This window comes from Astatotilapia calliptera, chromosome 7, assembly GCF_964374335.1.
Source record: "Astatotilapia calliptera chromosome 7, fAstCal68.1, whole genome shotgun sequence".
NCBI classification, from domain to species: Eukaryota; Metazoa; Chordata; class Actinopteri; order Cichliformes; family Cichlidae; genus Astatotilapia; species Astatotilapia calliptera.
In genome coordinates, this window is record NC_137428.1 from 8,195,819 (window position 1) to 8,218,582 (window position 22,764).

General features: G+C 42.3%; 1 protein-coding gene across 6 annotated transcripts in view; it reads right to left on the bottom strand.

The window, feature by feature from the left end:
• The window catches only part of sptan1 (spectrin alpha, non-erythrocytic 1), a 37,773-nt gene that overhangs the window by 2,151 nt on the left and 12,858 nt on the right, over positions 1-22,764 (bottom strand). For 2 of the 6 annotated variants that reach the window (XM_026172723.2, XM_026172724.2), the window contains exons 8-51: positions 22,481-22,616; positions 22,228-22,329; positions 21,996-22,133; positions 21,802-21,912; positions 21,599-21,676; positions 21,349-21,504; positions 21,004-21,208; positions 19,656-19,837; positions 19,331-19,574; positions 19,045-19,167; positions 18,697-18,914; positions 18,275-18,367; positions 18,043-18,177; positions 17,690-17,838; positions 17,409-17,465; positions 15,912-16,110; positions 14,970-15,074; positions 14,841-14,873; positions 14,700-14,735; positions 14,143-14,190; positions 12,111-12,202; positions 11,824-11,968; positions 11,565-11,746; positions 11,362-11,461; positions 11,062-11,259; positions 10,838-10,984; positions 10,639-10,742; positions 9,242-9,404; positions 8,968-8,982; positions 8,003-8,134; positions 7,518-7,655; positions 7,328-7,432; positions 6,950-7,158; positions 6,745-6,865; positions 6,192-6,313; positions 5,974-6,106; positions 5,779-5,877; positions 5,514-5,673; positions 4,301-4,377; positions 3,887-4,096; positions 3,476-3,772; positions 3,032-3,144; positions 2,652-2,669; positions 1,331-1,385 (exon numbers count right to left, since the gene is read on the bottom strand). In XM_026172723.2, the coding sequence (XP_026028508.1) occupies positions 1,331-1,385; positions 2,652-2,669; positions 3,032-3,144; positions 3,476-3,772; positions 3,887-4,096; positions 4,301-4,377; positions 5,514-5,673; positions 5,779-5,877; positions 5,974-6,106; positions 6,192-6,313; positions 6,745-6,865; positions 6,950-7,158; positions 7,328-7,432; positions 7,518-7,655; positions 8,003-8,134; positions 8,968-8,982; positions 9,242-9,404; positions 10,639-10,742; positions 10,838-10,984; positions 11,062-11,259; positions 11,362-11,461; positions 11,565-11,746; positions 11,824-11,968; positions 12,111-12,202; positions 14,143-14,190; positions 14,700-14,735; positions 14,841-14,873; positions 14,970-15,074; positions 15,912-16,110; positions 17,409-17,465; positions 17,690-17,838; positions 18,043-18,177; positions 18,275-18,367; positions 18,697-18,914; positions 19,045-19,167; positions 19,331-19,574; positions 19,656-19,837; positions 21,004-21,208; positions 21,349-21,504; positions 21,599-21,676; positions 21,802-21,912; positions 21,996-22,133; positions 22,228-22,329; positions 22,481-22,616 (5,683 nt within the window). The remainder of the gene's footprint in view (positions 1-1,330; positions 1,386-2,651; positions 2,670-3,031; positions 3,145-3,475; positions 3,773-3,886; positions 4,097-4,300; positions 4,378-5,513; positions 5,674-5,778; positions 5,878-5,973; positions 6,107-6,191; positions 6,314-6,744; positions 6,866-6,949; positions 7,159-7,327; positions 7,433-7,517; positions 7,656-8,002; positions 8,135-8,967; positions 8,983-9,241; positions 9,405-10,638; positions 10,743-10,837; positions 10,985-11,061; positions 11,260-11,361; positions 11,462-11,564; positions 11,747-11,823; positions 11,969-12,110; positions 12,203-14,142; positions 14,191-14,699; positions 14,736-14,840; positions 14,874-14,969; positions 15,075-15,911; positions 16,111-17,408; positions 17,466-17,689; positions 17,839-18,042; positions 18,178-18,274; positions 18,368-18,696; positions 18,915-19,044; positions 19,168-19,330; positions 19,575-19,655; positions 19,838-21,003; positions 21,209-21,348; positions 21,505-21,598; positions 21,677-21,801; positions 21,913-21,995; positions 22,134-22,227; positions 22,330-22,480; positions 22,617-22,764) is intronic. The other 4 variants (XM_026172727.2, XM_026172726.2, XM_026172725.2 and 1 more) reach the window with 4 other exon arrangements.

Sequence of the window (22,764 nt, forward strand, 5' to 3'; positions counted from 1 at the left end):
ACACCTGAATAAAATCAGTAGGTCATTAGCAAGAGTACAGAACTTGACTGCATGCTGAAGTGGCAACCCCTAACACTACTCAAATAAATTTAAGTGTACTTTTATTGCACTGTTCATTCACTCATGAGCTGCTGTAACATGAATCAAATGGCTGAACTGCCACTTGTTGCAACAGGGACACATGGAAAAGTTGCAGGACACCAGGTCTCGAGGACTGGAGTTTGAGACCCCTGTTGTAAAGTGAAGAACGTGTATACAAAGGTGTCGAACTCCAGGCCTCAAGGGCCGGTGTCCCGCAGGTTTTAGATGTGTCCTTGATCCAACACAGCTGATTTAAATGGCTAAATTACCTCTTCAACATGTCTTGAAGTTCTCCAGAAGCCTGGTAATAAACTAATCATTTGATTCAGGTGTGTTGACCCAGGGTCTAAAACCTGCAGGACACCGGCCCTTGAGGCCTGGGATTCGACACCCCTGCTGTAATAATAGTAAGAAAACCCCAAAAATCAAACAACCTATCCATGAGCGCTTTGTGACAGTGGGAAGAAGAAAAACTTTTTAACAGGAAGAAACTTCAGGCAGAACCAGAACAGAAATTTTTAGGGTAGAATGGTATTAAGCCCTTGCATTTAAAAGTTGAGAAAACATTTTAATCGCTAACCTGTCAATTTATTCAAAGGCTCTAGTGTTGGCATCAGCAAATCAAATCATGTCATGAAAGTATCCTGTATGGCATCAAAACAAAGGGGAACTTCATCACTGTGGTGAATAGTAGCCCAGTTGTATACAAACTAACTTGGTCACAGTTTCTTCCATGGTGTGTATTTGTCCCGTCTTCCTCCCCTTGCCCCCAATTGGTGGCGGCAGATGGGCGCCCCTTCCTGAGCCCGATTCTGCCAAAGGTTATTTCCAGTTAAAAGGAAGCTTTTCTTTCCCCCTGTTGGTCGTATAATTGTTGGGATTTTCTCTGTATTATTGTAGGGTCTCTAACTTAAAATATAAAGCGCATTGAGACGATTGCTGTTGTGATTTAGTGCACTATATAAAAATTTGAATTGATCATGGATGTAAGAGTCTAGAAGAACGGAGTGTAAAATGCGATTTGTACTTTAAAATGCTTTGAGTGGTCAGTACATTACAAGCAAAGTAACAGATCAACATTTCAGCTGGGCAGTGCATACCATCACCCCATACAAAGTGAAGCCTGAAACGTATAGGTATATATCCCCTCTGCCTTGGGCCATGGTCTGTCGTCATACTGTGTGAAGACAGCCTTGAACCCCTCACACTTATCCCTTGATGTGACTTTAACAGTAAAAGTAGTATTTACCTTGGTGGCCTCCAGTTGGGATTCAAGGGTACCAGACTCTTCCACCATACATGACCTGACAGCAACAAGGAGTTATTATAAAAGCAGAAACAGATAATGTTTGGAATCAATCTCACACACACTCTGTTAATAGGATTAGACACACTCTTCTACACCCAGTGTTCCCACAAAAACCACTCTAAATGATGCACCAAACAGTGTTTGCAGATCCAAATAATTCAGCGTCTTTAATGTATAATTTGGGCCGTCACCTCTAAGATCAAACTGTTTTCCTCCCATTTGAAAGTTGAGCGTTTTTATGCTGACTTAACTGCCACATAGAAGAGCAGCTTTCATAATATAAATTTAATGATAATCCAAACCATGCAAAGAGGAGTGAAAACTGCAGCGGATCATCAGTTTTCTGTTACAGGGAATGATGTGGGCCCTAAAGTCACTGCATGTTTGTGTGAATATACATTCATCAGCCACAACACATTAAAATCAAAGACTAACTATGAGGTAATTCTTGCATTGATGTTTCACTTTGTTACTTTGACAGTGCCAATGTAGAAGACCAAGAACCTCTGAAACTATTCAGAGACGAAAATGGTTCGTGCTTCCAGGTAAACGTGTATATTTCTGCTGTAAAATTGGTAGTCTGTGGAAGCAGACTCAAGTGGCCATTAGAGGAACTACACTTTTTGGCTCTTCCATCGTTGTTTCGTTTTTTGTAGCTCCAGAGTTTGGTGTAGATTGACTGCACTGCTAGACCTCACAATACGCTCACAGATTGGCCCTATTCATCCTCCACTGACAGCTCATCTGTCTAATTATAAAAAGGTGCCGCATGTGTGAGCAGGCATTTTAATTTGTAGCAGATTATGGATTCAAACTGTTTGCAGTTTCCTTACCTGTCGTACACGGGAACAGACTACTGCTTGAAAGCAGAGCTGCCTGGTGCTTAAAGTTCAAGGACTGAGTGAGGAGTGTTAGTGGAGTAGCTAGGTGCTGCTGAGCACACCAGGGCTCAGTGTGCTATTCTTTTAAACCTAAGTGCATGAGGTCACAGCCCTAAGAGAAAGCCCCAGAAACAAGAGCAATCCTTGAAAGAGGTTGGCCTCCCAGAAAGATTATCAGCAATTTGTTACTGATAGACACTGATATGCTATTCAGAAGAGGATGGGGCAGGAAGAACTAGAGATTAGACAGCACACAAAAACATGGAAGGAGATCATTTCTAAACATCACCCACCTTTGAGATCAAGATTTACTTTCACATCCTACATCACTTTCACACCCACACACACTTAATCATAATAAAAGTTTAAGTGATATTAACCCATCCAGAAGATATGTCCTGATTAGCACAGTGATCCCAAGCAGCGACGAGGAAGGAGGGACAAAGAGAGAGAGAAATACACGTTAACAACATGAGATGACAATACAGCATCACACTTGCTTACTTGCCAACGTACCACAGCTCGACTTTGCTTTGTGTAAATCTACCTAATATTACCTCAGCACAAACACAGACATGCAACAATGCAGAGAGCACCTTTACACAAACTTCAGTCACTAGCAGCGTTTCAAATCATGCAACTGAGTCAGCCTGTCTTCTAAAACCACAAGATTACTGAACACTTCTGATAAAGCAGCCTGAGCCACACAGCACAAACGCCACATGAATCACAGGGTCAGCTGGATAAGCACATCCTTTACCTGGTCTCCTGTAGCCACTGGTGGAAGGCGTTGGCGTGCTGCGCGAACTCCTGACGTAGCTTGTCGTTTTCCTCCTGCCTCCTCTGCTCCTTCTGCAGCTCTAGCTCACGCTCCTACACACATTTACGGAGAATGCAACAGTTAAACTGAACTGAAGGCACACAAATCTACACTACACCACCACTTCACATCTTTGCATGTGTACAAAGATGCGAAGCAATGATGGTTCAGACATAAATTAAGAAATGGCAGACTGAGCTGGGTTAAAGAGGAAGATAAGGCAGATAGTTTGTATATTGTAGAATATTTCCAATAAACAGAAAAGTATAAAGTTTTCTGGTAAGAAACGATATGCACGTGGAGAGATGTCATTGGAAAAGCCAACAGAAGAAGTGCAGAAGTGCATTTGTGAATGTAAGGAGTACATATTCTATCATGGAGAACCTTGATGATCTTCTGCAGGTTCCTCCAGGTCTCCTCCAGGGCCTCCATGGTGAACCAGGTGTAGGGATTGGACACCACCTGGTAGCTCTTGATCTGTTGGTCCAGTTCTGCCAGTTGGTTAAAGTCGGCTTGAGCTGAGCTCAGTGAGGAACGGAAAGCCTCGTGGGCTTCACGCAGGGCTTTGATCTCCTCCAGAGAGTTGCACCTCACAGGGTCTGTCAAATCCTCCTCAGCATTCTCAAACCAGCTGTTAAAGGCTGACGCCTTTTTAGCAAATGTCAAGAACAAGTCTTCGACCTAGAGAAGGAGGAGAGAAGACAGGATCCTTAAAATGAGTCAAACTTTAAGATAAGTCCTTCGGGATTGATAAAATGCTCCGATTTGAGAGGGGAACTTAAAACATTTATTTACCTTTCTGAAATGTTCCTGGGCTTCCAGAAGCTTCTTCTTGCGTGAAGCAGAGTTCGACAGTAGCTGATTCCAGCGTTTCATTAGGGAAGCGTGACGAGCTTCGATGGCTTTTGACTGGACGTGTTTGGCAGCCAGCAGCTGGTCTTTCAGAGTTGTAATATTGGTGATGCCCTCCTGCTGGAAGGCCTGCAGGCCAGCATCAAACGTCTCCTGTACATAGAGATACAAAAAGATCAGGATTGCACTAGTCTAGGATGTATGTTGTTTCCATCTGCAGTGTTATAGAATTGATGGCAATCTGCTCATCCAAATCCATATATGAAATACAAATGACAAACAGCGAGGCCCAGCACAGAGCAAAACAACAAAATGGTGTGGATGGAAAACAGGGAACTTTTCTGGGTGAGGGCGGACCTGTTTGGTAAGCAGCGTTTGCACAGAGGACAGGTCTCTGCCATAGTCGTCAGTCTTCAGGCTGTTTTCTTTCTCACCTAAACACAAAGTGCAAGTTATAAATTATGGTAACGCAGGAAACTACAGAATGCATTTCCTAAAGAAAAATAATTGCTGAAGCTTTGGTGGAAAAAAAAGTTGAATGAGCTGAAATAGACCAAATCATCACCTGAAAGCCAAAGTTCAGAACTGTTGAAAGCCCAAGTTCACACAGAAGTGGCTGAATAACTTTAAAATGTACATTAGAAAAATACTGACAGGTAAATGACTTCACTTCTAATCATCGGGTTAGAAAAGTTAATTCTAAAATTCATGAACCGCCTCCAACTGGCCAGATTTGAACCAGCTGTCTGCTGAAGACAAATCCACCAATGAAAAATAGCCCTGAAGTTCATGTGCCAATCAGAATGCTCTATCATTCCCATAAACTGAAAATGGAGCCAACAGCTTTCGGTTAGACAGCAGTAACTACTGACATACTGTTACTCTGTGACAAATCCCTGTCAAATCTGCCTCAGTGCACCTGCTGAAAAACTGCTTCTAAATTCAAGACCACAACTCCTATCAAGGTGAAAGTCTCAAGGACTTGTTCTACAAAACAGTGTTTTTTTTAATATTCCTGGTGTCAAAAATGTGGTTAAAAAGTGCTGCTGAGAGAAACTACTTACTGAAAATACAATAGATCTCTATCAGTCGGTTAGAAATTACGGCTACTCCCTTCACTTGGATCCACACAGTTCAAAAAGTTTAAAAAGTTATAACTTCTAGGAAAGAATCGTTGGAAAGTGGGCAGTGGTGGCCATGTTTTGAGGCTAAACGACTGCTATAGAGTGAACGCTGGACACAGCAGCAGTTGAAAGAAAGTTTTTAGATTAATTTTTATCATTTCTGAAACTCGAGCAGTTGAAACAGCCAACATGCCATCCCATACACACCCATTGTAAACTCGGGTGACAAAAAGCATGAAACTAAAACTGTAACTGAAGAAAAAATATGAAAGATATTGTTTAATCAGGATTAACACTAATAAACTGAGTACAATGACTATCATCTCTTATTAAACACTTATGGAAGGTGTACACTAAAAGTAGAACTATACTGGCATCTATATAGTACTTTGCCACATATTCACGATAGACTTTTATAGAAGAGACTGAACAAACTGTTATTGTACCGATCCAGGATTCCACAACGTCGGCCTTCCAGTTGAACTGCAGGAAGGCAGAGTTTTCGTCCAGCTTGGCCTTCCTCTGTGCTGCAGCCCTCTCCAGCTCAGACACTTTTCCTCGCAGAGCTGACATCTTGGCACTGATGTTGTCCACATGATGATTGTTCTGTTGCAAATACACAAAAGCCATGTTGGGAACTTTTCTTTCAGCTCTACTGCTTGATATAGTTGCAAAACAGTGTTTTTACTCGGTATGGAGCAGAGCAGGTACCTTCTTGATGAGCTCCTCTCCGTTAGCACACACATCATTCACTCTGTCTCTGTGTACAGTGAAATCAGTCTCAAATGCTTCATGCTTTTTCAGTAAACCCTGTTAAAAACAACAATTTTCAGTTATAATCAGTAAAACCCATCAACAAGCCTCATTTCAGGATCTGTTATGCAACATAGTGTAACAATGAAGCACCTGCACAGCAGCAAGCGTGTCTCCGTAGTCCTCACTTCCCACTAGATTCAACTTCTCATTAATCCAGGCTTCTTCTTCTTCCACATTCGCCACAAACTGCTGGTACTCCAACGATTCCTCAAGCCTCTTTCCTCTGGGACCACAAACACAGACAAAAGCAGATGTGTAAGAGTGTGTGTGTGTGAGTTGGGTGAATCTGTGTAACCCAGGGAGCCCACCTCGCTCCAGATAAGTCCTTAAGTTCTTTCCAGTGGTCAACAAACTGGGCGAGCCTCTGCTGGATCTCCTCCTGGCCAATAGTGTTGTCATCTGACAACTTCTTCCCAGTGTCCAGCACAGACTTGGAACACACACAACACAGATCCAATCAGCCATTCTACAAGAATTTTACAGCATAATCGACAAATTCACAATGTGGCAATTTAGAGTAAACCCTTCAGAGTTTAACTACATGTCTTTGAACTGTGGGAGGAAGCTGGAGTACCCGGATAGAACCACGCAAACATGGGGAGAACATGCAAACTCGGGACCTTCTTGCTGTGAGGCAACAGTGCTAACTACCGTGCCACCCATCTAGCCATAACCTAGCCTTGGATCATTTCCCCCTGTGGAAGGGACTAAAACAGATTTAAAAGGAAATAAAAAAATGTCAGCTGGTTTCATATTTTGAAAAGAAAATATGAAACCAGCGGTACTGTATAATATCTGGATCGCTTAATTTTCCTTAGGCTAAGTAGAAAAATCTTAAAGAATGAATATGACAAATTCTACCTGGATGGCTGGCTCGTGGGCTCCAAGCTCAGCCTCCAGCCTCTTGTGTTTCTTCCTCAGATTCTGTACTCCTGTCAAATCACGTCCATAGTCCTCCGAACTCACAAGTAGCTTTTTCTCTCTGTGTGGGACACCGGCAGAATTTCACATGTTTAAGTGGAGATTCTCCTCATAGAAATAATATGAACATAGGGCACTTTCTCACTTGATCCAAGACTCTTCATCATCCAGGTCTCTGAAAAACTGGTGCAGGCGGTGGGATTCGTTTAGTTTAGCACGACGGCTGGCTGCCATATTCTTGATTTTAGCGAAGCGGCCGTTGACAGCATCACGCTTGTCCTTCACCTGAGTAGTATCGAAAGCATTGCTGGCCATCAGGCTGTCGGCCTGGCCGTTCAGATCCTTCAGACGATCCTGCAAGCAGAAAAAATACGGTGAGAGAACTTCACTATATTTTAGACAACTTGCGTTTGGAATTACTGATTTATTACAGTAGCAGAATACCCAGTCAGAGGGAGGCTTTACTTTAGTATGTATTGCGTAGAGAATGATATACATTTATATAAAAAAATGAGCTGTGTACCTCATGGGCAGAAATATCAGCCTCCAGCAGCTGGTGTTTCTTCAGCAGATTGTTGACTGAAGCCAGATCCTTTCCATAATCCTCTGAGGCAAGAAGGGCTTCCACCTGAGAAACAACACCATGCATCCGTCTTTGAGATCATCTGCTTTCTGTTAGTACCAGTGTTTATAGTCGGCAAGCAGATTGTTACCTCAGAGAGCCAGAAGTCAAAGTCCTTGATGCCAGTATTGAAGTTCTGCTGCTTGTTGGCCTCTTTGAGTTTCTGGCTCTTTTCTGCAGATTTGTTGACGAGGAACTGCCACTGTTCATCCAAAGCACTGAGACGTGCCTGCGCAACAGACAGGTACAGCTTATAGGTTTGTACATCAGATCTCCGTTTTTTGACATAAAATGATGCTGCCATGTATGTTCTGTTCAGAGAAGTGGAAATCTATGTGAGGGATCGGCTTCACATTCATTAAAAAACAAAAACAAATGATTATTTTGTTCTCTAACCCTTATTTGCACAGGACATTTTCTTGTTCACTGTAAAATCTGGTGAAATAAAATGGTCAGCATCATGCTTCTTAAACACGTTCTACCGATAGTCTTCATTTTGGTCACTATAGTCATGACATTCATGTATAGGTGCTGACAGGTGAAATGTTCCACAGTATGCACACTTGATAAATGCACCTTGACTGCATCCTCGCTGCCGGCACAGGCTCCTCTCTGGATCAGGGCGTTGCCTGTGTCAATGACTCCACGAATTCTGTCTGCATTGGCGTGCAGCTCGGCCTCAAACGCCTGATGTTTCTGATGCTTACTCTGATGGTGGACACAGATGGGGAAAGAACCACGACATTAGAACTACATCATCCTTATTAACGGCGGAAATATTTACAGCTCACAGCTTCACAAAGTCATTTAACGCAGCAATGCTTTCATACTTACATTCAATGCAAAAGCCAAAATTAAAGCCAACGAACTGATATGCAGTCGATATTAACGTCAGATGTAAATTAGTTTATATAATTATTGTAACGGAAACACTTTAATGTACAAGGACACAAAAAAACCTAAAAGCAACTATGACAGGCAATGTTTCAAGACACTGACAGACACATAAAACAAATGAGTAAACAACACAAAATGGCAGCAATGTCTGCAACGGACCTGACTTTAAGGAAATATAGAGGGGGAGGAGTCGCTACAAAGTTGCTTCTTGTTTATATCCATCCGTTTCCTTTACAGCTGCTCTGAAGAGATGCAATGGCACCAGTGGAAAATTCCACAGCTATCAGTATGTAGTGCTTTCTAATCATTACTCTAATCAGTTTGAGTCTGGATTTAAACATCTGAAGCAAGCTTAAAGTAGCTCCTCAACCAAGAAATCAACATAAAAATGGAAGTCACACCCACCAACCAGCAGTCTTTGATAAACTAACCTGGGATAAAGTACAAAATTAACACAGAATTAAAGAAGAATGAGTGAGTTGAATTGAAACTCAAGTGAAAAGAAGCTGGCACTCAACAGTGCTGGATGAGGACGGTTGGAATGCTTATCACGCTCTATTGTGTCTACACACATAGCACAGACATAGACACACAGCAGATATTCTGCTTGCTTGTTAGTCAGCTGACACACTACTCAGACTTACCAGCAGCTTGGACAGCTATAAAAACAAAATAAGAGTGAGAGAAAGATTCAGTCTTACTGCAGACAGGGCACTGGAAGGGATCAGGTAAAGAGTATCAACAAGGCAAAACAGACAAACAATGTTTATATTTGGATTAGCCTCTTGCCTTAGAACGTAAGTAAATTATCTCATATTTCTTCACTAAATCCATATGTGAGACGTACATTCCCATTTAAAACTCGTTCTGTATGTGCAGCAGAGCTTCAGCTCCGAGTCGGGTTTCCCAAGTGCGTACCTGGATGTTGGTGGGATCCTTGTAAGACTCATCAGTTGCAGTCTGCAGTTTCTCACTGATCCAAGCCTCAATTTCATCCACATCACGACTAAACTGCTGCAGGGTCTGGGATTCACCCAGCTTGGAGCGCTTTTCGATCATCTGTGCCTTCAGCCGGCGCCACCTTTCAAACATCATTAAATTAGCTTTTAAAGGCAAGCTCAAACACAGCACACAAACATTTTACAGAATCCGCCACGGGTTTGTTTGGCAGATTCTTGATGCTTTGGGAGATCTCATGTATGATTTTTCCCCCAAAACGTTTATGATATGTGAACAAAGAAAATGTAGCTTTTCTTATCACCTCATCATAAGTAATGGTACAATTCAAGATGACATTAAGAAAATAACGTACTCGAGAATTTTAAGATGTAGGGAGTAATGAGAATATCGTTCTTCAGACGAGTTCCCACTGTTAGAAGACTATATAATTTAAGTTATGATATGTACACAGTGTATAAACTGCAAAGCTGTAGTGGTTGTTCTGTCATAACAATGAATTAGCTCATAAAATCAAGTTTTTTGTGTTCATTAGAAAGTGAGAATATTCAACTCGGAGGCCTCTATTTCCATTTCCATTCCAAAGCTGACCGATTTGTTTGTGTCGCCATTTCTTAAATCAGTTTGAGGGGATGAAAAAAATAAAATAAAATAAGGCAATGCATTATCTTTAGGGCATTTTCATCTGTTGTGCCATTAGTGTAGGTGTTTTCATATGGAAAGTCCACTGACACCTCCACAAATGTCCTTCAAAAATCCTTGGGACCCTTGACTGTGAGTAGGTCAAATACTGGTTTCACTTCAGCGCTTCGTCTGTTGTAACTGCACTCTTCTTTGCAGGTGGCTGAAGGACTACCACCAGCACAAGCAAGAATAGACCACAGAACCTTGGTTGTAAATATGTTACAACAGTTACAAAATGTAGACAATGGCCCACAGAGCTGTGTGTAGGCTCTGCATAGGATAACACACAACCGTGCTCATCTCCTGACACAATGCAACTGGAAGTTATTTATCATAGCAGAGACTTTTCTTTTTTAACCATGGAAAGTCCTTTTGTTTTCTATGGGAGTTTAGGTCTTGTTCTGTTGCACAGCACACCTGTGTGCTATTGCTTCCTCATTATTTAGAAACTCCAAATGCTTTTTCTCAGGTGCGTCTTATTTTTTTATTTCTATTTCGCGGCGTCACTAACATATGTGCGTTTTGAATTAAGCTCCCCTTTTGTAGTGCAAGCAACAACTTCCAAATGCAAATGCAACTGTCCACAAAACTACTTTATCACACAACTTGAGCATCTGTAGATAAACAAAATTAGGATTGTGTCAGTGATCAAGTTTAACAACCACGTTTTCTACCTGTCAAGAACTTCATTGCGGCGGTTAAGAATCTCAGGTTTGGCGTAATGGTCGGCTCCAATCAACTGGTCAGCAAAAGACTGCAAAGCAGCAATCTTCTCCTCCTGTAAATCAAGCCAGGATTTAATGATCAAGACAAAAGAGGGTAATAGCAGTCGGTTTTCAAAGCTTTCACGGAGCAACGAAATGCCTCACTGACCTGAACGTTGATGGCCTTGTCAAAGTCTTCATGTTTCTTAATGAGGGCCTCCACACTGTCCAGGGAGTCACCCTTGTCATCACTGGCGAGGAAGGCTTCACGAGCTGCCATCCAGTTCTCAGCCTGCTCACAGTCTCTGTTAAAAAGCTGTGGATGGGCAAACAACCTTCAGTGGCTGAAATATGGTCTTTAACTGTCTGCTTCATGTCCAAGGATGTCATTACCTGGAGTTCTAGGCACTGATCCAACATCATGCGGCGCTGCACCCAGGCCTTCTCCAGATCAGCGCGCTCACGGTCTAAAGCCTCGAGTTTTTGCTGAATCTCAGGACTAGCATAGTGGCCTCGAGCCAGCAGCTGCTGTCCGAACTGTTCAAACGCCTGGAAAGTACCAGCCCGAGCATCAATCTCTGTACGGTGTTCCTGGAGAGAGAAAAACAAACAAGAAAGAAGACAGAGTTAGAGTTAAGCAATAACTTATATTGGAAAACACGCAAAGAAAGAACAAGACTAAATATTTGATACCTGGTGTCTTTCTAAAAGGGCCTCGGCTCCAGTCACATCCTTAGCCAGCTCCTCTGAGGACACTAATCCTCGGATGCCATTGATCCAGGACATGAGATCTCTATGCACAGTAAAGAATTGCAGTCAGTCAAAACCCTGCATATCTCTAAGACATTTCCTCAAAAAATGTTAAACATTTTTGGATCCAGCAGTCCCGCCCCCACCTGAAGTCAGAGAGGAAACGCTGCAGGTCATGGGAATTGCCAAGCTTGTCTTTGCGCTGGTCAGCACGTCCCACCAGGCTGCTCCAGGCAGTGTTCAGCTCTGTGCATTTCTCCTGGATGTCATCCACCGCTTCAGGGTGAGACTGGATCAAGCGCTCTGCTGTCTCTCCAAGAGAGTTAACCTAAGTAGAGAAATGGGAAAATTAATAAAAAATAAATACAAGATTTCAGGCTTAAAATTACTAAAAGTAAATCTGACCTTATCCCCCAGGGCAGCCAGGTCCCTCTCAAAGCCTTCGTGTTTGCGCTGCAAAGCCTGGACACTGGCCAAGTCGTGACCGTAGTTGTCAGTGTTCAAGGCCTGGTTCTTCTCCTCAATCCACTCTTTAGTCTCATCAGCATCCCTTAGGACACACAACACAACTCAAGTTAATTGTTGTAGCTGACAAAATGTTCCAAAAGCCTGTTTCTCTAATAAATAACACAAAGCAGAGAGTGAACTCGATGACTGATGATCACAGGCGATATCCCACTTTGGATTTGTACCTGTGGAAGCGCTGCACCTCATGTGCACTGCCCAGCATGTTGCTCCTTTCTTCAGCCAGCTGTTGCAGGGATCGCCAGCGGTTGTTCAGCTCCTGCACATAGCATACAATATGAAACAGCACTCATCCCACACACTGCTCCCTGTGTCTGGAGCATGTTTTTCTGACATTAGTGGTAACATTTGAGATGAGTTGCAGTATACCAATTGAAATGAGCATACGCTAAACAAGAGGCGCTTTCAGACTCACTGGGAGCACAACTCTAAGTGCTTTTTATTTTGGATTTGCAATAAAATAGGAAAACCAATGTGGCACAACAGGTTGCAGTTGGCCCTACAACAAGAAGGAGCATGCTATGTGTTTATTGTGCTTTATGGGTTTGATGACGACAGGCCTGAAAAGGAAGTTCAATCCATGTTTGGTTTGGTTGTAAGTTAATGATGTTATCCACTTATTGTGACACGTGTTAAGCAGACGGCTTTATAAACAACTTTTGTGGTCTCACTTCCTTGTAATGCTTTTTCAGCTTCTTCCATTTCTACAATACTTTTTCTTTTATGTGGATGACAATCATAGCCAAAAAATAAATAAAAATACCTGCAGCTGTCAGCCTCCTAGTACATGCACCTATGGTATTAATTTAAGAACCCTACGTCACAACTATGATCCTCGAGTTATTGCATTCACAAACTTCGGGGTCAACATTGCCCCACCTCTCACCGGGGTGACGACAACAACGCACGTAACGAGAAGAAAAGACTTAGCTTTGATGAGTCAAAATTGTTAATTCTTCCTATTTCGTTTAATATTTTGACTGGATTTTAGGTCAAACTATTAAAAAGTAGTATGGCAACTCTCAATATAAGGTACGAAGAGACGTAGATTCAAGTAAAGGAGGAAATCTTTAGATTTATTTTTGTTTTTCAGCCTATAGGAGACAGCAAAAAAGTTGCCAAGAGCATCTCGATGTTAGGCATTCATTTTCATCCACATAAAACAGCGTTCATTCAAAATTATGTTTTAAATATATTTGTATATTTATATACTAACTAACTATGGTGGCCTTCATAGAAATAGCTACAAATCTTAAACAGTTATTCTGTTTCTATTCTGCTTCAATTCAAAGTCTGGACTTCAATCACATCTTGAGTAAAGGTAAGTTAAAATCCTCCGAGGTGAAAGAAAAGGGGAACTTCCTACAATAGTTTTAGGACCTGAGCTTCTGCAGTCTGAAAGCGCCTAACTAAGCCACGTTTCCACAACACCCTCAGTGCTTCTGCGGCAGGGCCAGAAATCCAAATCAGCTCCAGAGAAATTACTTTCCATCACCAAAAGCTCACAATTACAGGTTGGTACTTTATGAGAATTCATAAGCTTTGGGGTTGCAAAAATGAAGTTATCTAACTGGTTAAGCATTTGCAGTTAGACCGTATAAAATATACTGATCTTGAGGCTAGAGTGTAAACACAGAACATCAGTGGACTGAAAGGAGCTCCTGAAAAGAGATCCTGTTTTAAATTTTTTTGCACTTTTGGTGGAAAAGTGGCTAAGAGGGTCAAAGTCATTCCCACTAACAGATACATTTCAAGAACAGTTTAACAGTGACACAAGGAAAGCTAGATTTAACATATTTCACTCAAGCACAGTCATGCAAATAATGTGCTCAATTTATGCTACTTTGCACTGAGTATTTGATGAGCACAGACAGCGATGGACAAACAAAAGTAGGTGGATGATGGAGATGAGATGCACAGGACTGGTTGCATGGTAAGAACATTACAAACAAAGAACATGACAGGTTTAGCATAACTTATGCATTATGTCATTCATATTACAGCAACAATAATTAGGACCAGGACAGGACAAATGGTGCGGGAAGCATTGTGTTAAAAACAAAAACAAAAGGAACACTGCTCATACTGAAGTCAGGTTTCAGTGAACATGAGGGGATAGATCATGTGACACTATCACAGTATGGTTAGTGTTTCTGATCGCAATGCGCAGAGTGGTTGGATTGGACTTGTTCATCTTACCTTGATTGTATTAAAGTTAGCCGTTGTTTGAACAGCCAAGCGTATATTCTAAAGTCAAAGGTAAACCAAACATGGACATGGAGGGAAGGACACAAAAAACACCACACCAGTCAAGAGCGTTATGGAAAATCCCGGGGTTAATCTTGGTTCTCACAAGACCAACTGAGACACCATTCACTAGCACTGCAACCATGGCTGGAGGAGAATGAATCAAGCACTGTTTTTTGTTACAATCGAGACATCCCGAGACATGAAAACCGTTACAAAGGATCTTAGGAATAAATTACGAGTTTCCAAGCTCTTCAGTTGTCTCATCAATGTCTAATCATATTCTACAAAGTCATGAGTCATCATGCCCCATGCTAGTAAAATGTAATTCTGGGCATGATTGCAGGAAACAAGTACACAAGTATCAAACACTGAGCAGTCATGCATGGTTACAGTATCAAATCAAGACTGATTAGCTGCCAAGTATTTTCAGGTGATGCATGTTCTTTACAAGATCATCTGAAGGTTTGAGGATGTCTTGAGGCCAATTACTGTTAGTTAGAGCTTACCTTCCATGGAGATGCAGTCTTAGAATCCGCTTCATCCTGTTCAACAAATGAGACACACAAGTAAGCACACTGCTATGATATCTAAAAAATGTCTTAATTATTATAGTGGATGCAAATATAAATAACAGAAACTACACCAACCTTGCCAGGAGCAGCACCAAGCAGCTCTTGTTGCTGGAGATGAGGAGAAAAAAAACGTTTTTTTAAAAGGACAGCTAATTATGGCTCATTTATGTGACATAACATACGATCCAGAGAGGTAGCGCCTACCTGAGCCTGAACCATGGGGGCCTCCTCAGCCATAAGGCCTTCAGACTCCAACTCTGAAGCCACTTTGTTGATATCCCTCAGACGAGACTCATTGGCCTTGAGGTCCTGGAAAGAGAGAAAGAACAGTGTCATACACTGTCTGTTCAAATTCAAATACATACATGGGGCGATCGTGGCTCAAGAGTTGGGAGTTCGCCTTGTAATCGGAAGGTTGCGGGTTCGAGCCCCAGCTTGGACAGTCTCGGTCGTTGTGTCCTTGGGCAAGACACTTCACCCGTTGCCTACTGGTGGTGGTCAGAGGGCCTGGTGGCGCCAGTGTCCGGCAGCCTCGCCTCTGTCAGTGCGCCCCAGGGTGGCTGTGGCTACAATGTAGCTTACCATCACCAGTGTGTGAATGTGTGTGTGAATGGGTGGATGACTGGATATGTAAAGCGCTTTGGGGTCCTTAGGGACTAGAAAAGCGCTATATAAATACAGGCCATTTACCATTAAAAAAAAGAAGGTTTTCATATGACTGCTGCAGTTCTATGTTACACAACTTAATTATTTGTGTGTTTCGCACACTGTTGTGGAGGAATTTTTTGCCTACTTTTCTTTACAGTGTTGCTTCAGTTCGCAGGAATTTGCTTCTGCACAACTCTGTGAACATCCAATCACATCATTTCAGTGGGCTGAGCTCTGAATTTTGACTGGGCCTTGCAACACCTCTATGCTTTTTTTCTTTGTTTTTTGTAGATTTGCTTCTGTGCTCTGGATCACTGTCCTACTGCATGGGCCAAATTTAGTTGTTATATGGTCACTGAATTGTTGTGTTTACAATTCACATACAAGTAAAGACCATATGCAAGTAATTCAGATAACTTTAAGTCAATAGTCATGTAGAATTTTTGGGAAAAGGATCAAGCTTAAAAAACAAAACAAACGAAAAACAACAGACATTACCTTCTGGAAGTCATCAAACTTCTTCTGTAGAACCTCAACCTGCTCCAGATCAGAGCCCATCTCCTCATTAGTGAGGGTGCTCTCCTTCTCATGAATCCACTGCTGGAGCTCGTTGGCCTCACGGAATAACATAAACTTTTTGCAGCTTTTCTCAAGCATGTCCTTGCGCTTCTCCCCCAACTCTAACAGAGTACCATATCTTGGAAAAAAGAACATTAAAGAAAGAGAATGTAAGCGAAGCAGTAGAAAAAGATTTTTACAAACTTTAAAAAAGTGAAATAAAATTTAAAAAGTGGGTGGACACTGACATGCTTTGTGTTTGGAGTCTGTAGACATGGGACATGAGAAGGAAGCCTTGCATGGTATGGCTGACAGAAATTTATTATCATAATTGATGAGTAGTGTAGTAATGAAGGGGTCCCATTCTCCACAACGTTTTACTCTTGTGTCAGGAAACATCCACACATATTTCTCTCTGGTCTTCATGACATTTTATAGATGCATTGAATAATCTAATAAAACCAGTACCTGGGGGCAGGCATCATCCTGATGATGGGGAGTGTTTAAGGACCAAAGCATCTAGAAAATCTTGATAAAAAGAGGGGGGGGGGGGGGAGCCTCTCCCAGCTACCATGGGGTGAAAGGCAGAGCACACCTTGGACAGGTTGCCACTTTCATGCAGGGCTAAGAAGTGTTTAGAGTATTCAACAACACTACTACAGTGATAATAAAATGAGATGTGTTATTTTAGCAGGGAATGTTAATCTGAAGTTTAGCAAGCATTACATTGGAAATTCGTAATGTCAGGGAAAAAGCCTAATTGGTCAAAGTCAGACTAATTTTTTTTCTTTTAATCATTTATCCTTCTTTACTTATTTATTTTCTACCAGTCTAAAAGTAAATAAGCACATTTTGTGTTGAATTTAAAGGCATCATAAAGAACATGGTTAAAATAATGTGTGGTCATTTTTCCTGAGAGCTGTGTTTGCTTTGTTAGATTTTTAATAAGGCTCTGGGATGTTGCTGTAAAATAAAAGTAGTGACATAAATACTGTATGCTCCTTTTAATAACTTTTCATCCACTTTTGTGAAACCTAGGTGCCAGCAAGGCACCTAGCCTCTGGGGTTACAGCTGTAGTAACGTTGTTCCAAACTAAACCCAGACACATCGACAAGCCAGTTTGTTACACAAACATATGTCACACAAATTTCAAATAATTTTTGAATATTTCACTGATTCATTGAGACACCTAAGAACCAATCAAATCCCAGTGTGTGTAGGGCAGAACATAAACTGACATCCCTATAGGGTAACCTGGGATAAGAAGGATGTAACAGATGTGCATCAGAAGCTGCTTCTATCCTGGACTGAATAGAGGCCAGGGTTGAAATACACACAGTGTCACACAACATGGAATTTGGGGTGGGTGATGGATGATATCTATTATAGGTATCACGACCACAAGTACACGCAGAGGGGCACTGGTTCCTACTCACAGCTCTTCCACCTGCTTCATGCGCACAGACACGCTGCAGGCCTCCTTGGTGACAAGCCTGCACAAGCGGCAAGGCAAGGCGAAAGCACAGCAAGAAAAGATTAAGTAGTTAAACACAGAGATAGGACAGCAGACGAAACAGGACAAGGGGCCAGGAGCAAGGTAATTAGTGTTAAACAACTGGATGGAAGTAAAGAAAGACTAAAGTGCAGAGCAGACAGGTTAAAGTGGATTAGTGGACCCGATTCTGAAACAGAAGAGTTCAGGCTGTGGGTTTCTTACTGATTTTCAATCTGGTCTTGGCGGAGTGCAATGCTGCCATGTTCATCCAGCAGGTTCTCCCTGGATGAGGATTGGGTGGGGTCGAGCTTCTTCACATAAGCAGCAGGAACGAAGCCCTGGCGATCATTCACCTCCACTTTCCACCAGTCCTGCAGCAGGGGAGAGATGAAGTCATTAGTATGTAATGTGGCGGGGTGGATGAGAGTCAGGCAGTAGAGCTGGTCATCTACTAATAGGAAGGTTGGTAGTTTGATCCCTGGCTGCTGCAATCTGCATGCCAGATCTGCAATATCCTTGACCAAGATACTAAATTACGATATTTACTGATGCTGGACTACTTCACAGTGCCGTACCTTGTTAGTGCTGTTGAGGAGAGTGAGAATGTCTCCTTTCTTCATGGTAACTTCACGTGGGCTCTTCTCCTGATAGTCATACAGGGCCAGGACCAGCTCCTTCCCGGTCTCATCATCGGTTGGTGCAACTTGTTGCTGTTTAGTTAAAAGAAACTTGTTACTGATTTTGTGTTCTGCGAATAGACAGTGATGCTTCAGAACAGATGAGAATTCAGGGACTTTTTAAACTTACCCTGCAGGACTGGGCCTGCTCCTTCAGGGCTTGGATACTGCTGCCGTAAGCGCTCAGGTCAGACATCAGGGCTTCGTGCTTCTTTAGCAGAGCCTGTGGAGAAGAAACAACTCAGCACAACTACATTTCTCACAAAGGGAACTAATTGGAAGCTTTAAGCCCGCTTTAACTTTTAATAGAGCAAAAACAAAACAAAAAAAATAACAAAACCCCCCAAAACGACATCATAAGATTTTAAACTTTAACAGCACAACAATAATTCATTGGTAGTGACAGTTACAGTGGTGTGAAAAGTGTTTGCTCTCTTCCTGATTTCCTATTTCTTTGTATGTTTGCCACACTTAAATGTTTCAGAACATATTTAAATATTAGACAAAAACTTTTTCACACCACTGTATATTCTTCTGTTGTAAAATCTGTACCTCAGCTGAGTCCTCATCTTTGCCATAGTCTGTGCTCCCAACAATGGGTTCCTTTTCCCTCATCCAAGACTCGGCCTCGTTAGCATCAGCAAAGTATTGCTGGGCCTGCAGAGAGTCCTCAAGGTCCTGTCTCCTCTGGGAGGCCTTGGCCTTCAGAGTGTCCCAACGCCCATGCAGCTCAGCCAGCTTAGCCTTCACATCCTCACCAGCAAAGTGACCTGGACACCACACCCATGAAACCTCAGCTGTTTTTTCCCCCCCACTGTTGCAGTGATATTTTACTTGCATTTAAACATCACCATCATCTCACTGAAGATAACAGAGGAATCTTAGGATTTAAATCAATACCTTCCTCCACCATAGCTTCTCCCTTCTGGGTGACAGCCTTAATGCGAGGCTCGTGACCTGTGATTTCAGCCTGCAGAGCCTGGTGCTTCTTCAGCAAGTTCTGGACACCAATCAAGTCTTTGCCTGAGAAAAAACGTCAGAGAAACATTTTATGGAGCTCCAGTGATCTGAAATATGAGGCTCCAGTTTAAACTTTATTTCTGAAATGATCACTTTCAATGAGTATATACCTCCAATTACAAACTTTAATTTCTTAGAGCTGCATAGACAATTAGTCTGATTTTACCTCTGTTAGTAGAGGCAGCGATGGGCTCTTTCTCACGGATCCAAGTCTCCTCATCTTCAATATCTCTGAACAGCTGCTGCAGCCTTAGAGAGTCTGACAGCTTCTGCTTGCGTGCAGCCATGGGTTCACGCAGAGCTTCATACCGAACCACCAAAGCCTCTTGCTTCTTGCGGATGTTGTCAGCATCAAAGTGGCCAGCCTCCTGGAACTGGCGGGCCTGGATTGTTATGCCATCAATCCGATCCTGATGGGGACATTTACATTAGTGTCGCATTCACCAAAGCAGTGTATGGGAGCTCCATAATTTGGGCTGAGTGCTTGTTACCTGGTGCGCTGCCACATCAGCCTCCAGCAGTGCATGTTTCTTCTGCAGGTTCTGAACACTTGTCAGGTCTTTTCCATAATCATCTGAAGCCAGGTGGCCCTCCACTTCATACAGCCACAGCTCTATGTCCTCTACATTTCTGTTGAACTGCTGCTGCTGGTTGGCTTCACGCAGCTTGATGCCTTTAAAGAAAAAATAAAAAAGCTCTGACTGTTGTTCCGAATCACCAGGGACAGACTTTTCTTTCATGGGCTTTCCAAGTACATTAATGGCCCAGCTATTCAGTTCAATTCATTTTTATTTATACAGTACTAAATAACTCAAGATAAAGACTCAACAAAGAAAATAAAAAACCCTAACTATTATATGGCCCCCTTTGAGGAAGCACTTTGGCGACAGTGAGAAGGAAAAACTAGAACCAATGAACTAGTTCAGATACAGACTGTTTCTCATTTTAGAGATATTGCTCAAACAGAAGAAAGCAGTCCCACATATTTGTTTAATATTCGTAAAAACGACTCCAAGATTCCTCACCGTGTTACTGGAGGCAAAGATAATGCCATCTGGTATTTCTATGATTGTCAGGGCCAAGTACAATAACCTGGTCTTTAAAACACTCCTGCACTTTAACTAATTGGTGTATATTTGGCTTAATGGATAGATACAGTTGTATGCTATGTCTTCTGATGATAATGCCTACGGGAAGCGTGTATAATGTAAACAGAATTGGTCCTAGTACAGAACCCTGTGAACTCCATAATGAGTATTAGCGTGCGAAGAGGACTCTCCACTTACATGAACAAATTGGAGTCTATTAGATAGATATGATTCAAAACACCTGTAATACCTACAGCATGCCCTGAACACTGGAATAAAATATTATGGTCAACAGTATCGAACGCTGCACTGAGGTCTAGCAGGACAAGCACAGAGATGAGTCCACTGTCAGAGGCCATAAGAAGATCATTTGTAACCTTCACTAAAGCTGTTTCTGTGCTGTGAGGAGCTCTGAAACCTGACTGAAACTCTTCAAATAACCCATTCCTCAGCTAAAGTTGTGGTCAGATGTTGACATTAACTCATCATGAGCAGAAATGTAACAGTAATTGCTTTGAGTTGTTCTTTTCCCATGGTAGAATAACTGAATGACTTTTGTCCCTGTGTGGTTTAGAGAAAAATAAATAAAATTCTAACTGTTGCACTGTTTCCTCAGTGGGTATCCAGCAGTTTATTTGTTCTTTTGTGTGTGTGCACAAACATACACAAAAGCCCTGCCACTCTTCATGCACTTTGTCACTGTGCACAGCTCAAATCAAATCTTTATGTTCACTTTTCCTCCAAACTATACCTTTGAGCTCAGTGGCCTCCAGCAGTTTTTTCCACTGAGAGCTGACTTCTTCCATGTGACCAGAAACCTCAGTTGAGGCATAATGCTTTCCATCCAGCAGCTCCTGGCCTGACTTCTGCAGGGCATCGATTCGGCTTTGGTTAGCAGACAGCTCCGCTTCAAAGGCCTGGTGTTTCTGCACCTTGCCCTGCAGGTTGGAGGGGTCCTGTTGACAGGAGAGCAGAGACACAGAATTTCAGCAATGGAGAAAACAGAAAAAAAGAAAACATCACAATGCACAAATGAAAAAAAAATGGGAGACACAAATATCGGGAGAAGACAATATCAATTTCTTTCACAAATTACCTTGTAAGCCTCATCAGTAGCAGTCTTCATCTTTTCATTGATCCAGCTCTTAAGCTCATCAGAGTCCCTGAAGAACTGCTGGAGGTGGAAGGAGTCCTCCAAGGCAGCACGACGAGACTGAGCACGGTCATGCAGGGCATTGCGGCGGCTGAGTAGCTATAAATGCAACAAGGAGAGAAAACACATTTTCAAAGAAAGCCTATTGTATTTGATTTTATGTCTGATGTGGAAAGCAGACAGCAGTGCTTACAGCATCTCTGCGTGTAGCCACATCCTCTTTGGCATAGTGGTTGTTCTGAATCAGTTTGGTAGCAAATTCATCCAAAGCCTGGAGATGTGCAGCACAAACAGATTAAAGGTTAATTTCAATTTACAATTCTCACACAGTGGCAATAATTCAAGAATAGAAGATGCAATAATCATCATGTAACTGGGCAAATTTAATAAACTTACAGTGATCTTCTCTTCTTGAGCACTCAGCGACTTCTCAAAATCTTCATGTTTTTTAAGCAGTGCCTCTACGCTGTCCAGGGAGTCACCAAGGTCTTCATTCAGGAGGAAAGCCTACGCAAGGAGAATACATGAAAAACTGCCACAGCACATCTTTTTGCTAATAAACACCAAGCTCTCCTGGTGTGGTAACTCACCTCTTGCTTGCTCATCCAGTTGTCAACTTGTTCAGTATCCCTGTAAAAGAGCTGCAGGTCCATGCACTGCTCATACTGCTGCCTGCGAACCTCCCACAACTCCAGCAGAGACTCCTTTTCTGCAGCAAGGACACCAAGCTACACAAAATACACCAAGAAGAGCATTTTAAATGCTAGTATGACACAGATGAAGAGTGGAGAAAATTCTACCTACACAGTGTCATAATCCTACCTTTTCCTTCACCTCATCAGAGGCATAGTGTCCTGCACTGAGCAAGGCCTGGCCAGCTTCATCTGTAGTTCTAAAACTGTCCTCGTGAGCGTCAATCTCTCCCTAAAAAAATATAAATAAGAAAAACATGGAAACAGGTTGACTAACACAGGGTGTGAATTATGAGACAAAAGGATTTGACACTTTCTTGAGCCTTTACACTAAGTGCAAAGACACTTTAGGCTGGAGGTCTCTATAGTTTAGAAGATTTTACCTTGTGCTCCTGATGGCGGTCTAACAGGGCCTCAGCTCCAGCCACATCATTGGCCAGTTCATCAGCATTGATCAGAGCCTTCATCTCAGTTACCCAGCTAGTCAGATCCCTAAAGTCAGCAGTGAAACGCTGCAGCCTAAAACAAATCATCAAAAAAAAGACAGGATGAGCAAACTTGGTTGGACAAGTTGGACAGGCCTGAGCTCTTGGCAAATATGAACTGAAAATTACTCTGTACATAAGACCCCACAAAGTCCCCAAAGATTCACACAGAAGTCTAAATC